This window comes from Oncorhynchus mykiss, chromosome 9 (assembly GCF_013265735.2).
Source record: "Oncorhynchus mykiss isolate Arlee chromosome 9, USDA_OmykA_1.1, whole genome shotgun sequence".
NCBI lineage: Eukaryota > Metazoa > Chordata > Actinopteri > Salmoniformes > Salmonidae > Oncorhynchus > Oncorhynchus mykiss.
Genome location: NC_048573.1, coordinates 39635430 through 39649082, shown reverse-complemented (window position 1 = coordinate 39649082; position 13653 = coordinate 39635430). Strand labels below are relative to the sequence as shown.

Below are 13653 nucleotides of genomic sequence, written 5' to 3'. Positions count from 1 at the left end.
ATTACACATGTTCATCTCTGGCACACACATGCATGTGTTAACTTTCTTAGTGGAAGTTATTTTACTGGACATATCTTTAGGTTATAGGGTGGTGGAGTGCACGACAGTGACAACATTGTCCTCTCTCTCTCTCTGGACAGATAAACCCCACAACCCTATGGTGAATGCCGGGGCTATTGTCATCAGTTCTCTGCTCAAGGTAAGGGGATTCCTGGGTGCACTGATGTTATAATTAAGTGATAATGCCCTCGAAGCCGGTGTTTGGAGGATATATTGGCACTGGTGTTAGGCGTTTTACTCTAAAAGAAATGTGAGATAATGTCTTGATGCTTTTTATAAAGGAGATCAAGTTTATAAATTGGCTGGCTGGGCTGATGAGACAGTGGATTGCGCAGTCATATTGAACAGCGTAAATAGGCATTTTAACGTCATAGAGTTAGCCGGTGGTAACTTGTGGAATAGGCACCGGCTGTAATGCGGTTTTAACCAATCAGCATTCAGGAATAGACCCACCCGTTGTATAATCTCTTATAAGATTTTCATGAGGTTTTGGAATTAGAGCTCTAATCTTTGCTCGATAACTGAAACAAAATCAGTAGTACATTACATTTACACAGATTAAGCATTGCATTGCGTATACTGTATGAATGCAAACTGCTATACACCAAATCCACTCCAACATCAGATATACAAGAAATCAGGAAAACTGTCATAACTAGTACAGCCAAGTGACACGGTCAGACTTTGCCTTCAATCATTGACCAATTGCCCTGTATTGTGTGGACAGAGGTCAATAAGCTATCACCAGCTGACTCCCTATCAGTCAGCATTGCCCTCATTCTAACAGCTAAAGCAGTGGGGAAAGAGGGCTGGCCTCTGCCTTATGTAGACATGGACCTCTATTCTACTGTGTTTTTCTCCCCCTGCCTGGCTGCCTGTCCTTACCAGCTGACTGGAGAGATATGCCTCTTGGCTATGCGGGTCACGTACAGTAGTGGGGAAGGGGGTTATGGTCGGTCGGGGGGGGGGGGTGAGTCAGGCCAATGAGACAGCTGGGAAGAGTAGGTGTGTTTGTGTGTTTATTTTTTAGTCTTTGACAATCACAGGATTCTTTAATGGTCTGATACAGACGGTTTTATCTCAATATCATATCATTTCTGGGTAACAATTACAGTGCCTTCAGAAAGTATTCATATCCCTTGATTTATTCCACATTTTGTTGTGTTACAGCCTGAATTCAAAGTTGATTAAATATTATTTATTTTTTCACCCATCTACACACAATACCCCGTAATGACAAAGTGAAATTAAAATGTCTACATAGGGTCCTTTAAAGGTCCAATGCAGATGTTTTTATCTCAATATCATATCATATTTCTGGGTAACAAATAAGTACCTTACTGTGATTGTTTTCCATTAAAATGGTCAAAAAGAGAGAAAAAAAAGCTTCTTAGTGAAGGGCAATTGACCCTTCCCTAAGCCTCACCCCCCTTGGTTACTGTTGCCACCTCGGATAACACATCCCCATTCAACCAATGGTGAAATCCCCTCACAATGATCTCAAACTGTGTTTGTAATAAACAATTAAATTAAACACAGACCACCCCTTGCTAATCAAGAAATGCTGGGGCTGGGCTTAACGAAGAGTCAATTTCTCATGCAATAATTTTGCTAGGATTGTCTGGGAGTGGTCTGAGTGGGGTGGGGAAAACTAGCTGTTATTGACAGAGAGGTTTGGAACTCACTCTCTTATTGGTCTATTAGCTCATTTACCACCCGGTGACGTCACCAAAACTCCATACCAAAACAGGCTGAAATTTTAAGCGGTCTTTTTTTAAATGTACACAATTTCACAGCATTATTCCAACCTCATAGTGTGGAAATATATATAAAAACAGAAAAATCGACTTTTTGACTGCACTGGGCCTTTAAGTGCATGAAGCAAGAACAGATGGAGATGGCCGAACGTCATTTAATTGGCTAATAAGTCTATTGCACATATTGTACTACTTGTACTCGTCCAAGTCAGTGCAGCACCTCTAGCAAGTTTTAATTTGAGTTTATTCAATTGATATTTATAAAGGTTGTGCAAACTTCAGTTGATCTTTCAGAGAGAGCAGAACTCTCAGAAGTTACGAGTGGGAAAAACGTGGGAAAAACGTGGGAGAAACGTGTCACTACTCATGAACATTCCATCAGAACATTACTGATGGAGACATGGGTTGCACCACGTCAGAAGAAACCTATTCCTTGAGGACAACTCAACTAGTCACCGTAATGTTTCAGATCATCTCTGACCTTTCAGGACAGGGTGGCTCAGAGCAGTAAGGGGAAGTACCAGGCACTGCCCTTTTTGGTGACTTAACGACTTGGCGGCGATCTTTCACTGGACCCTGAAACCCAAGCAGGGCAATAACCTGCCCCGCAGCTGCAAGCCCATGTCATACTCATCACATTACCACACGTGGACAGACAGGCGGACAGACAGACACCGTGACTAAATGTACCCCACACGCCCACCCAGAATCTGTCTGACACCAACAGCACGCTGTGCCAGAATACACAAACACTGCCACCTAGGGGCCGAAAAGCTCTCTGCATAGTGTCAATACAGAAATACTGTACTGAAATTGTATTATTTTTTTTTTACAGCCTAACTCAAACAAGGCAGAGCGGTTTGATTATGTGAGTATCCTTTAAGATTTCAGACTTCTGACACGTCTTACTAGTAACAATGTACATGTTACACACTGAGTGTACAAAACATTAAGAACACCTTCCTAATATTGAGTTGCACCCCCTTTTGCCATCTGAACAGCCTCGATTTGTCGGGGCATGGACTCTACAAGGTGTTGAAAGTGTTCCACAGGGACGCTGGCCCATGTTGACTCCAATGCTTCCCACAGTTGTGCCAAGTTGGCTGGATGTCCTTTGGGTGGTGGACCCATTCTTGATAAAAACAGTAAACTGTTGAGCATGAAAAACCCAGCAGTGTTGCAGTTCTTTTGACACAAACCTTTGCGCCTGGCACCCACTACCATACCCCATACCCCGTTAAAAAGACACTTATTTTTCCTTCACCCTCTGAATGGCACACATACACAATCAATGTCTCAATTGTTTCCAGGTTTAAAAATCCCTCTTTAACCTGACCACTCCCCTTCATCTACACTGATTTGAAGTGGATTTAACAAGTGACATCAATAAGGGATCATAGCTTCCACCTAGATTCACCTGGTCAGTCTATGTCATGGGAGGAGCCGTTGTTCTTAATGTTTTGTACACTCGGTGAATTCTTTCATCTCACAACTGACACATCTTTTATCGTAGGTAATGGAATACTTAAAGAAGATGGCCGGCACAGAGTATGTGGGCTTCAGCAACGCTACGTGAGTGTCGAATTGAATGTTATAATATGCAAATGCAATTATCCAATGTTGCAGCCCATGCAGTAACTTCACTTTGTGGTGCGATAAACTGCTTGTGATATGTATTTGCCTTCACAGTTTCCAGTCAGAGAAAGAGACCGGAGATAGGAATTTTGCTATTGGTTACTACCTGAAGGAGAAAAAAGTGAGTCTGGGTGTTTGAGCTTCACGGAGTCTTACCAATAGTTATACCAATTCCTAAACTCTTAGACTATGAGTTATCAATAAAAAAAAAGTATTTATTTATTTATTTATTTGTCACATACACATGGTTAGCAGATGTTAATGCGAGTGTAGCGAAATGCTTGTGCTTCTTAGTTCCGACAATGCAGTAATAACCAACGAGTAATCTAACCTAACAATTCCACAACTACAACCGTATACACACAAGTGTAAAGGGATAAAGAATATGTACATAAAGATATATGAATGAGTGATGGTACAGAACGGCATAGGCAAGATGCAGTAGATGGTATCGAGTACAGTATATACATATGAGATGAGTAATGTAGGGTATGTAAACATTATTGGGGCGGTAAGCAAATTGGAGTGGGTCTAGGCTGTCAGGTAGGCTGGAGGTGATATGGTCCTTGACTAGTCTCTCAAAGCACTTCATGATGACAGAAGTGAGTGCTACGGGGCAGTAGTCGTTTAGCTCAGTTACTTTAGCTTTCTTGGGAACAGGGACAATGGTGGCCCTCTTGAAGCATGTGGGGACAGCAGACTGGGTTAAGGATTGATTGAATATGTCCGTAAACACACGTTGATTGTGATCTAAGTTACCTGTTGATTGTGATCTAAAACTTTGGCCTCTCTCTCCTTTTGCCTGACAGTGCTTTCCTAAGAATGCAGATATGATTGCAGCCCTCGACTTCTACTTCCAGGTGAGACTAATTTTTTAAGAAGTTTGCTGTTGAATCCAAGAAGGTCTTTAGCTTTTTCCTAGGCCTAGATTGAAACCGTAGCACTGAAGGTCTGCGCTGTAGTGCGATGGAAAATTGGAAGGTGATTTTCGATTGAACCTACATATGCAGTGTTTACCATGAATGCAGTCTCTGCGAACGCGGGAACATTGCCTTTAAATTTCAATCGCGCTACAGCGCAGATCTTCAGCGCTACGGATTGAATCTATCTCTGACTTTCTGTCCCTGTTGGAAACACTCTGTATTCGACTAAAGTACTACCCTCTACGGCAAACCAGAGGTCTTAACTATTCTCTGTTTTCCTCTCAGCTGTGCTCCATCGAGGTGACGTGTGAGTCAGGCAGTGTCATGGCTGCCACACTGGCCAACGGGGGCATCTGTCCAATCACAGGCGAGCAGGTGCTGAGTGCGGAGGCCGTTCGGAACACCCTGAGCCTCATGCATTCCTGTGGAATGTACGACTTCTCTGGCCAGTTCGCTTTCCATGTGAGTTATTGAGAAACAGAGGTCAGAAGTCAATGACCCGAGGTGGCCTTATCCTACTATACAGTATGTGGTCAATTAGAACATTCCCCTTTATCTCAGATGTGCCATATTTCTTTCACCTATCCTATGTTGTCAGATGAGTAGTTAAATGAGAGGAGACACGCTATTGCTATTGTCAGAATGTATTGCTATTGTTTTTTCTGTTTCTGTTATTGTTTATTTGTTTTGTACTGTCTTGGTGTGATGCCTTGGTGGGGTTGGGTGGGATAGGAGGGATGGGTGCCGTGGGTGTGGGTTGATGTAAGGACTGGGGATGTTGTATTGTTTACAATGTCTCTATGTTCCCAACTGAATTGTATTGCTTTTTTTTTGAAGACAGGAATCTATTTGAGACTATTTGAGATACACCCGGCTGGTTATAAGTCTACTGCTAACCTTCATTTCGCCTGTTCTTTTTCCCAGGTGGGTTTGCCTGCTAAGTCTGGCGTTTCTGGTGCAGTACTGCTGGTGGTTCCTAATGTCATGGGAATAATGTGTTGGTCTCCTCCGTTAGACCGTGTCGGAAATAGTGTCCGAGGCATTCACTTCTGTCAGGTACACAGACGAGAAGAATTCCAATAACCTATGACTTACGTTTTTGTTTGTTTTTACATTTAGAAAGTATACTTTGTAACTGTATGAGACATTGTAGAAATGGAAGATTCAAGTAGAATAGAACGTTGAATAGTAGAGTAATCGGTCATTTTCCTGTCTTTATTGACCCCTTCTATCTGCTGATTGATCAGGAGCTGGTTTCTCTCTTCAACTTCCATAACTATGACAACCTGAGACACTTTGCAAGGAAGCTGGACCCTCGCAGACAATCACTTGATGATAGGGTAAATAAGGGATAGAGTACACACTAAATACTTATTTAATTTTTTTCTTATTTTAACCTTTTAAACTCTCTGGAAAATTCATGTTTTCTGTTGTCTCCTTTACAACACTTGAAACACCTCTATGCTTCAATAGCCTTCTTCTATGTTGATCGCCCATCATTGAGATGTTTTCTTCTGCCCCCTTCAGAACAGGTCAGTGGTGAACCTGATGTTTGCAGCTTACAGTGGAGATGTCTCTGCCCTGAGGAGGTAAAGACGGAATCCTGGGAGACTAGTTATATAAATTCAATCCATTATAGACGGTCCTAATGATTTATAAGAAATTTTAGTTTATAAGAAATGATAGTTTGCCATAACCAAGGGCTGGGCGCCAGACAGACAAGAAGAAACTTGTGAAATGATTTCCATAATACATTTAAATGCATGTTCTGCATGGAACAGACGACCCCTCGTATCAAATCCATTTCGGTTAACTTCAATATCATCACTGTAGAGCTTTTCAGAAAGTCATTTGTCTCGAATCCCTTATCTCTTCGTCTCGGCCATCTGTCATTCCAATTAACCTTTTGCTATACTCTTCTTTTCTTCCTTCTCTCGCTCCTGTCCTCCCCCCAGGTTTGCTCTCTCGGCTGTGGACATGGAAGAGAAAGACTACGATTCTCGTACAGCCCTCCACGTGGCGTCAGCTGAAGGTGACCCTGTAATTTGTCATGATAATACTGTACTCCCACATAACATGTGCTTCAACCTTATCGTTCACATTTGGAATTCAAGTGTGGCTGATATGGTTGAATTGGAGTGGATGGCTTCGCTGTGTGGACAATAGAGATGTGAATGCATCACTGGTGGGTTGCACAAACGCATTGCCGTATATTGAAGTTGAATTCTTCCTTCCCGTTTTATTCAGGTAATGTGGAAGCGGTGATCTTCCTAACAGGGACGTGTCAAGTGAACCCCCATATAAAGGACAGGTAGGGACACCACTGCCTCTGCCTGACACTTTTAATAACTCACACGTCTCTGAGAAATGTTCCATAATAAAGGCCATTTTTGGCATGGATAATGGAGACTGGTGTTTTTTAAATCTTTTTTTTAAGTGCCCAGATCATTAAAATCACTCTGCTACACCAGAATAGTTCAGGGCTAGATTGATGTCTTCAACTGAGTCTCATTGTGTCACTTGTTTCCCTTTGCCTCGCACCACATTTGCCTCTGTAGCTGTACGCCCGTTTCAAAGCTTTTTCCTAGCAGCTCATTATCTTTCTCTGTGTCATCAGGTGGGGAAACACACCCCTGGATGACGCCAGGCAGTTTGGTCGGGACGGGGTGGTGTCGGTCCTGACGGAGTACCAGCGGCTGTACCCATGCAGTAGTGAGTCCCAGTCAGAAACCGAAGACCAGAGAAAGATAAGACACATTGAAGGTGGTGGTTTAAGCCAGACGGACCGGACGTGTCTGACCATATGAAATGCGGTCATTTCGTGCCATTTAGCGAAGAGGTGTAAGCGTAGTATATTTGATAGGGTCACACGTCACTGTGCCTAAAGGTTGGGGTTCGCCGCAGCATATCGCACTCCGCTGTGAGAGATTGTGCTGGCCCCAAGCACACTTTCTTTGTCCACGTTGCTGCACATAAGCTTCAGGAGTCTTCAGGAGTGGACAGCATCAATGTAATACTGTTTAATGTTGACATGGGCACCAATAAGTGATCAGTTGCTCATTCAGGTGAACTTGGCAGTTTTTTAAATGTGTAAGTACACACACGTTGTCCTTACTCGTCACTTAAAAATGCCAGTGTGATGCACATTTTATGTGTATATGCTGCCTGGTATGTGACCAGTGTTTGAAATGTATTTATTTTTACAATGGTTTGTGATGGTTAAATGATGTATGAAGCTACAACATTAGTATTTAGTTAGTGGATTTTATGCCACTATACATACATTATAACTGCACACAGCACACAGCATTGTTACGTTACATATTGGCAGGTTATAAATATACTGTACAAATCTAGAAATATATTAAGTAGGAAAGTATATATTAATCTACCTCAGTAGGACGTTTCATAAGCAGGTCAGAAGATATGAGTGAACTATGACCCATGGATCGTGAGGATGAGGTATTTGACAATCATTTTTGCTTCTGGTCTTTTCTCCTCTTTGGTGCGAATACTAATTGGCCCAACATAAGAGAAACACAACTGTTACGTAACTATAGAAATGGCATGTCTAAATGGGATCTTTTGAGTGACTGAGACTGATGAATATTCATGTATGACAGTGTCCCATCAGCATTTCCTTTTTAAATATGTACATGAATCTACTGAGTCAGATGACTGTTGTTTTTGATATGTTATAAAAACCAAAGACGCGCACACCCAGGGGCTTCTTACTGGGATTAAGTGATGCTGTTCTACAGACTGCTTCCTCAGGTTATTCAACTGTTAATGTCAGCTCGCTGCTGTAAATAAACGAGTGAAAATGTAACGTTTTGTTTTATTATTTCAGCATACAATCTCAGCACACAATTGGATTATATCAAAAGGTTCAAAAAATGCATGTTTTTGGTTTAATTCCAAGTTTGACAAGGTGGTGGAGGATGTCAAGACATTAAGCAATAGTAATAGCAGCAACATTCCCAGCACTTAATGATCTCTTGTTAGACACAGGATGGCTACATATTGTTGCCATTTTATTTCACATAAAAATAAAAAAAAGAACACGAGAGGTAACAAAAACACAATTTATTATGCCTGGTCTGTATGGCAGTGAAATTACAGATTGGATCAACTCCTTGCTTCCCCCATTGAAAATAAACTTCAAGCTTTACATTCGGATGGAGAATATTGCTCTTCATGGGAGATTTGAAAGACATATTCAAGTGCTGCCTGCTGTAAGTGTTCAGTTTACAAAAATTAATGCACATCGCCGCTCCTGGCCCCCTCTGGCCTTGCCATCAAAGCCATCCACCTGCCTGACATATTGTCACCAGAGTCCAGAGATCCTTCTGCTTCACTTCAAGCCTTCAGGCTCCTCCAGACCTGAGTGTGTAAGCAGCTCTCCATCCCACAAGCCAAACGCTGGGCAGAGAGGCCCCCTGAACGTGACCCTCATGCTGTGGATCACCTTGGCCTTTGGGATATCCACCAGGCCTATAAGGCCGGCCTCATAGTCTAACAGGATGCCCACCCGATCAGGCTTACCCACCAGAGGCACCGGCACCCTCTGGTTGGTTGTCATGGCGAACCACTTGCGCTGGACGTAGCCGAACACCCAGGAGGAGCGGTTGGTGCCTACGCAGTCGTCCCGTGACATCGCCGCCTCGGCCACGCCTAAACGGAACTCTGACGACTTCTTCACTGTCACCTCCCAGTAGTGGCGGCCGCCTGTGATTTGCCCGTCTCCGAACACCACGGCCCAATCACGGAAACGCTCAGGGTTCTGTTGGACATGGCTGGGGTCTAGGCCCAGGATGCGATAGATGACACCTGTGTCCTTCTTAAAGAGGTCCAGACTGCTGTGGGCTGTCCTGTCGTCCAGCTTAAACTGCACGTCTATAGAGAGAAACAGAATAGAGAGCAAAAATTATTCATAGATATTGGCAACTGCAGAACGTTCTCTAGAGGGGCAAATACATATGCATGGTGAAAGTGGAGACATACATGACATAAGACAAATCGATTTAAGCTACTAAGGTAAGAAAGCTGAAATGCAGTTTACTAGTCCGTCCAACATGATGTAAACAAACTTTTCAAAGCTTGTAAACTTGGTGAAATGTCAGATTTCAAAACGAAAGTTAATTTACGCATGGAAACTTACACGTTAAGATTTACAACACAAGCAGCTGGTCACGAGCGCGGTCAGAATTCTTATTATGCAATCTCCCCTGCTCTGACCTCTAGTTTGCTATGAGCTGAAACTAAGGCAAAGGGCGCCTCACTCAGTGTCCACACGCAGTTCAAATTTCTACTCACTATTGCCTGCCGTTTGGGTAATATACCATCTTATCGCTGGAAGAAGTGTCCCACGTGTTTGTCTGCGGGACAATGCGCCCATAACTCGTCCTGCCAAGCTACAATATTGTCCCAAGCCAAGGGGCATCGCCATCTTTACTCACACAACAAAGCTATTTTCTTCTTGGTAAATCTTCAAACTATGATTCTTGCTAAATGGCGCCATCTACGGCACCGGAGAATGGATTGAACATACCATTCTGGACTTAATTTAATTGAAACCTGGTTAGGCGCTGTCCATGGTCCTGATTTGACTGGCGAAGTAACGCTCAACACGTGGGCTATGTCCCGTGGTAGGACCTACACTTAGTTGTTTTAGATTATAGAGTACCACAGTAGGAGTCATAATACCCATAAAACCTAACGGTCAAACAGCATTCCTTTTTCCTATAGGGGAGTTTATATAATCCTGGCGTGACGTTTTGATAACTGTGTAAATCTCTCTAGGAAGTAATTTTTATAGAGATATTCGCCTGTATTTACTCCCCCAAAATTAAATGCTAATTATCTGATAATTTGGTTATCATAAACAACTACAAATGCCATGATGATCTGGACGAGACTGCCGAATCGAGGCAAAGGTAACAATCTCTGGATTAACTATCTAATGTTAGATAGATGTAGTAATGAATAAATTGGCTACATTTCTTTAAACTGACAATTCTGTGAACTGTCTTGTGCAAGTTTTAAACTGACACAATATCATTAAGCAAAGGTGTCAGCTGGAGATGACGTGCAGTTTGCAGAGATTTGTAGATTTGCATGATGTCTACTTTGATGCTGATTGGCAGTTTCGAATCTGAGAGGAAATAAAGCCAAATATATATCGATAAAAGTCACCTTGTCCGAGAGAGATTTACATGGTTATCAAAACGTCACGCCAGGGTAAGCCTACACGAAACGCAGCCCTTATGTAACGGCCGTTGGTTGAAGAAGGTGAGGACCAAGGTGCAGCGTGGTACGTGTTCATATTGTTTAATAGGAATAGAACACTGAAAATACAAAAAACAACAAAGTGAACGAACGAAACAGTTATGTCTGGTGCAGATACAAACACTCAAAAGAAAACAACTACCCACAAAACCCACGTGGGCAAGAGCTACCGAAGTATGGTTCTCAATCGGAGACAACGATAGACAGCTGTCCCTGATTGAGAACCATACCCGGCCAAAAACAAAGAAATACAAAAACATAGAAAAAGGAACATTGAATGTCCACCCTAGTCACACCCTGGCCTAACCATAATAGAGAATAAAAGCCTCTCCATGGCCAGGGCGTGACACCTTATTTTAAGAGTTTTTCTAAAATCCCCAGTGGGAAAAAGTCATGGCGGAAAAATGACTGGAACCATTTCCCTGTTTGACTGCTAGGGTTTATGGGTATTATGAGACTTCCACGGTGGGGCTCTATTATGGCTCTGGCTATGTTGTTTTAAATGTTTGTTTCGTCATCCTACAGCCAACACATCAACATGGAATTGAATTTTTTAAAACCTTTCTTTGACCACCATGCGTCACGAAGGGGGACAGGTGTTTCATTCAAGGAAAAGAGGAAGATAACTATTGGCTTAATATAGGCCTAATTGTTTTCTTGGTGTGAGGAAATAGTCTTTATTTTTAGGAATATTCAGCCAATCAATGACTTACAGGTGACAGAAGAGCCTCCTAAAAACGTCCAATGTAGGGCAATGTCTAACCTTAGGCTACTTTGAATACAGAAATAGCTAGTCTGTATTTCATTTTGAAATTCAAGCACCTAGTCCCAATGTCGATGATAGAGGTAGCTAGGACTGTCCCTTGATACCTTGTACCAGTGTCAAGTGAAACACTAATTTAGCGAGGCTTTAAAAAGTGCTTGTCCATATCCCTGAGAGACTCTCGCATATTTAACGACACTTAATATAAATTTTGTTATATTAGTAAGGCCTGAATTACTCCCACGTTACATGCATTTTTTCATGCATAAACAGGTGCCTTCAGAAAGTATTCAGACTCCTTGACTTGTTCCATATTTGGTTGTGTTACAGCCTGAATTCAACATGTTTTGCCACCATCTACACACAATACCCCATAATGACAAAGTGAAAACCTGTTTTTAGAAATGTTTGCAAATGTATTGAAAATGAAATACCGAAATATCTAATTTACATAAGTATTCACACCCCTGAGTCAATGCATGTTAGAATCACATTTGGCAGCAATTACAGCTGTGAGACTTTCTGGGTAAGTCACTAAGATCCTTATGCACCTGCATTGAACAATATTTGTACATTGTCCTTTAAAAAAATGTCAAGCTCTGTCAAGTTGGTTGATGATCATTGCTAGACAGCCATTTTCAAGTCTTGCCATCGATTTTCAAGCCGATTTAAGTCAAAACTGTAACTCGGCCACTCAGGAACATTCAATGTTGTCTTGGTAAGCAACTCCAGCGTATATTTGGCCTTGTGTTTTAGGTTATTATCCTGCTGAAAGGTTAATTTGTCTCCCAGTGTCTGTTGGAAAGCAGACTGAACCAGGTTTTCCTCTAGGATTTTGCCTGTGCTTAGCTCTATTTCGTTGATTTTTATCATTTAAAAAACTCCCTAGTCCTTGCCAATGACAAGCATACCATAACATGATGCAGCCACCACCATGCTTGAAAATATGAAGAGTGGCGTGTTGTATTGGATTTACCCCAAACATAACACGTTGTATTCAGGACATGAAGTTAATTTCTTTGCCAAATATTTCTAGTTTGTACAGGCTTCCTTCTTTTCACTCTGTCACTTAGATGAGTATTGTGGGGTAACTTCAATGTTGTTGATCCATCCTCAGTTTTTCTCCAATCACAGCCATTAAACTCTGTGACTGTTTCAAACTCTTGTAACTGTTTCAAAGTTACCATTGGCCTCATGGTGAAATCCCTGAGCTGTTGTCTTCCTCTCTAGCAACTGAGTTTGAAGGATGCCTGTATCTCTGCAGTGAATGGGTGTAGTTAATAACTTCACCATGCTCAAAGGGTTATTCAATGTCTGCTTTTTTTAAAAACACATCTTCCCAGTGGCGGTTCTAGCTTGTATGGCTCCCTCCCTATTATTGCACACAGAGTCCATGTCTACTGCTGTATTTATTTAGGTTTGCCATAGAACATGGGTTGAATACTTATTGACAAGACATTTCAGCGTTTCATTTTTATTTACATTTGTAAACGTTTCGAAAAACATAATTCACTTTGACATGTTGGGCTATTGTGTATAGGCCCGTGACAAAAAAAATCTATATAAATGTAATACATTTTAAATTCGGGCTATAACACAACAAAATGTTGAATACTTCCTGTAGGCACTGTGCCCGTTGGGGGCTAAATGTGTCTTGGTTTATTGATGAACACGCATACAATACATACAATGTAGGCCTACAGTTGATCTCTTTAGTGCATATAGCGTTAGAGAGAGAGATTAAAATGATGATATGGTGGGTGCGTTCTTTTGCGTTCTCCTATCATCTGTTTGCATGATTGGAGAGTTAACTTAGATCACAACTGCATGCCACAGTTCACACCTCTCAGTGTTGTGGCGCAGGACTTGTCCTCTCGCTTGCACTCTGCTCTCAATGCGAGTGCTAGACAAATATGCATGAAGAAAAAAACGCTCACGAGTCACGACCGACCAATGCAACAGCGAAGCCCTCAGTCCCACAGAACATCCCCTCGGACCTCTCCCTGCGGATATAACCGCGGTTCTGCCAAAAGACAGACACAAAGGAACGACGGATATGAATTCGTTTTCAACAGGGAGCTGAAGCTGGACAGTCAACACGGATGAGCCCTGTCTCACTCACTCCTCTTCATGCCTCCATGACGTGCGTTTCTCCTTTTTTTTCCAGTCAACAATTAATCTGAGACCAACGCTCGATGACCGAACGTGGTCCATATCTTTCACAGCT

General features: G+C 42.1%; 2 protein-coding genes across 3 annotated transcripts in view; one reads left to right on the top strand and one right to left on the bottom strand.

Annotated features, from left to right (window-relative positions):
- LOC110532039 (glutaminase liver isoform, mitochondrial) overlaps window positions 1-8204 on the top strand; it is a 34753-nt gene extending 26549 nt beyond the window's left edge. For both annotated transcript variants that reach the window (XM_021615632.2, XM_036987950.1), the window contains 12 exons: window positions 141-199; window positions 2653-2685; window positions 3331-3389; window positions 3507-3573; window positions 4262-4312; window positions 4661-4837; window positions 5300-5431; window positions 5623-5715; window positions 5903-5964; window positions 6331-6407; window positions 6623-6686; window positions 6993-8204. In XM_021615632.2, the coding sequence (XP_021471307.1) occupies window positions 141-199; window positions 2653-2685; window positions 3331-3389; window positions 3507-3573; window positions 4262-4312; window positions 4661-4837; window positions 5300-5431; window positions 5623-5715; window positions 5903-5964; window positions 6331-6407; window positions 6623-6686; window positions 6993-7182 (1064 nt within the window). In that variant the 3' untranslated portion in view covers window positions 7183-8204. The remainder of the gene's footprint in view (window positions 1-140; window positions 200-2652; window positions 2686-3330; window positions 3390-3506; window positions 3574-4261; window positions 4313-4660; window positions 4838-5299; window positions 5432-5622; window positions 5716-5902; window positions 5965-6330; window positions 6408-6622; window positions 6687-6992) is intronic.
- On the bottom strand, window positions 8194-9842 carry spryd4 (SPRY domain containing 4). Its single transcript, XM_021615634.2, has 2 exons — window positions 9692-9842; window positions 8194-9271 (listed from the first exon to the last, which is right to left on the bottom strand). Exons 1-2 carry the CDS (start codon window positions 9822-9824, stop codon window positions 8730-8732), a joined length of 675 nt encoding a protein of 224 aa, XP_021471309.2. The 5' UTR covers window positions 9825-9842; the 3' UTR covers window positions 8194-8729.
- Between the last annotated feature and the right edge of the window lie 3811 nt (window positions 9843-13653).

Bases quoted from the DNA above. Each gene is read 5' to 3' on its own strand.
- spryd4 (XM_021615634.2), bottom strand. From the start codon at position 9,824: ATGGCGATGCCCCTTGGCTTGGGACAATATTGTAGCTTGGCAGGACGA. The intron at 9,272-9,691 runs GTGAGTAGAAAT...TTCTCTCTATAG, and splicing joins TACCCAAACGGCAGGCAATA to ACGTGCAGTTTAAGCTGGAC.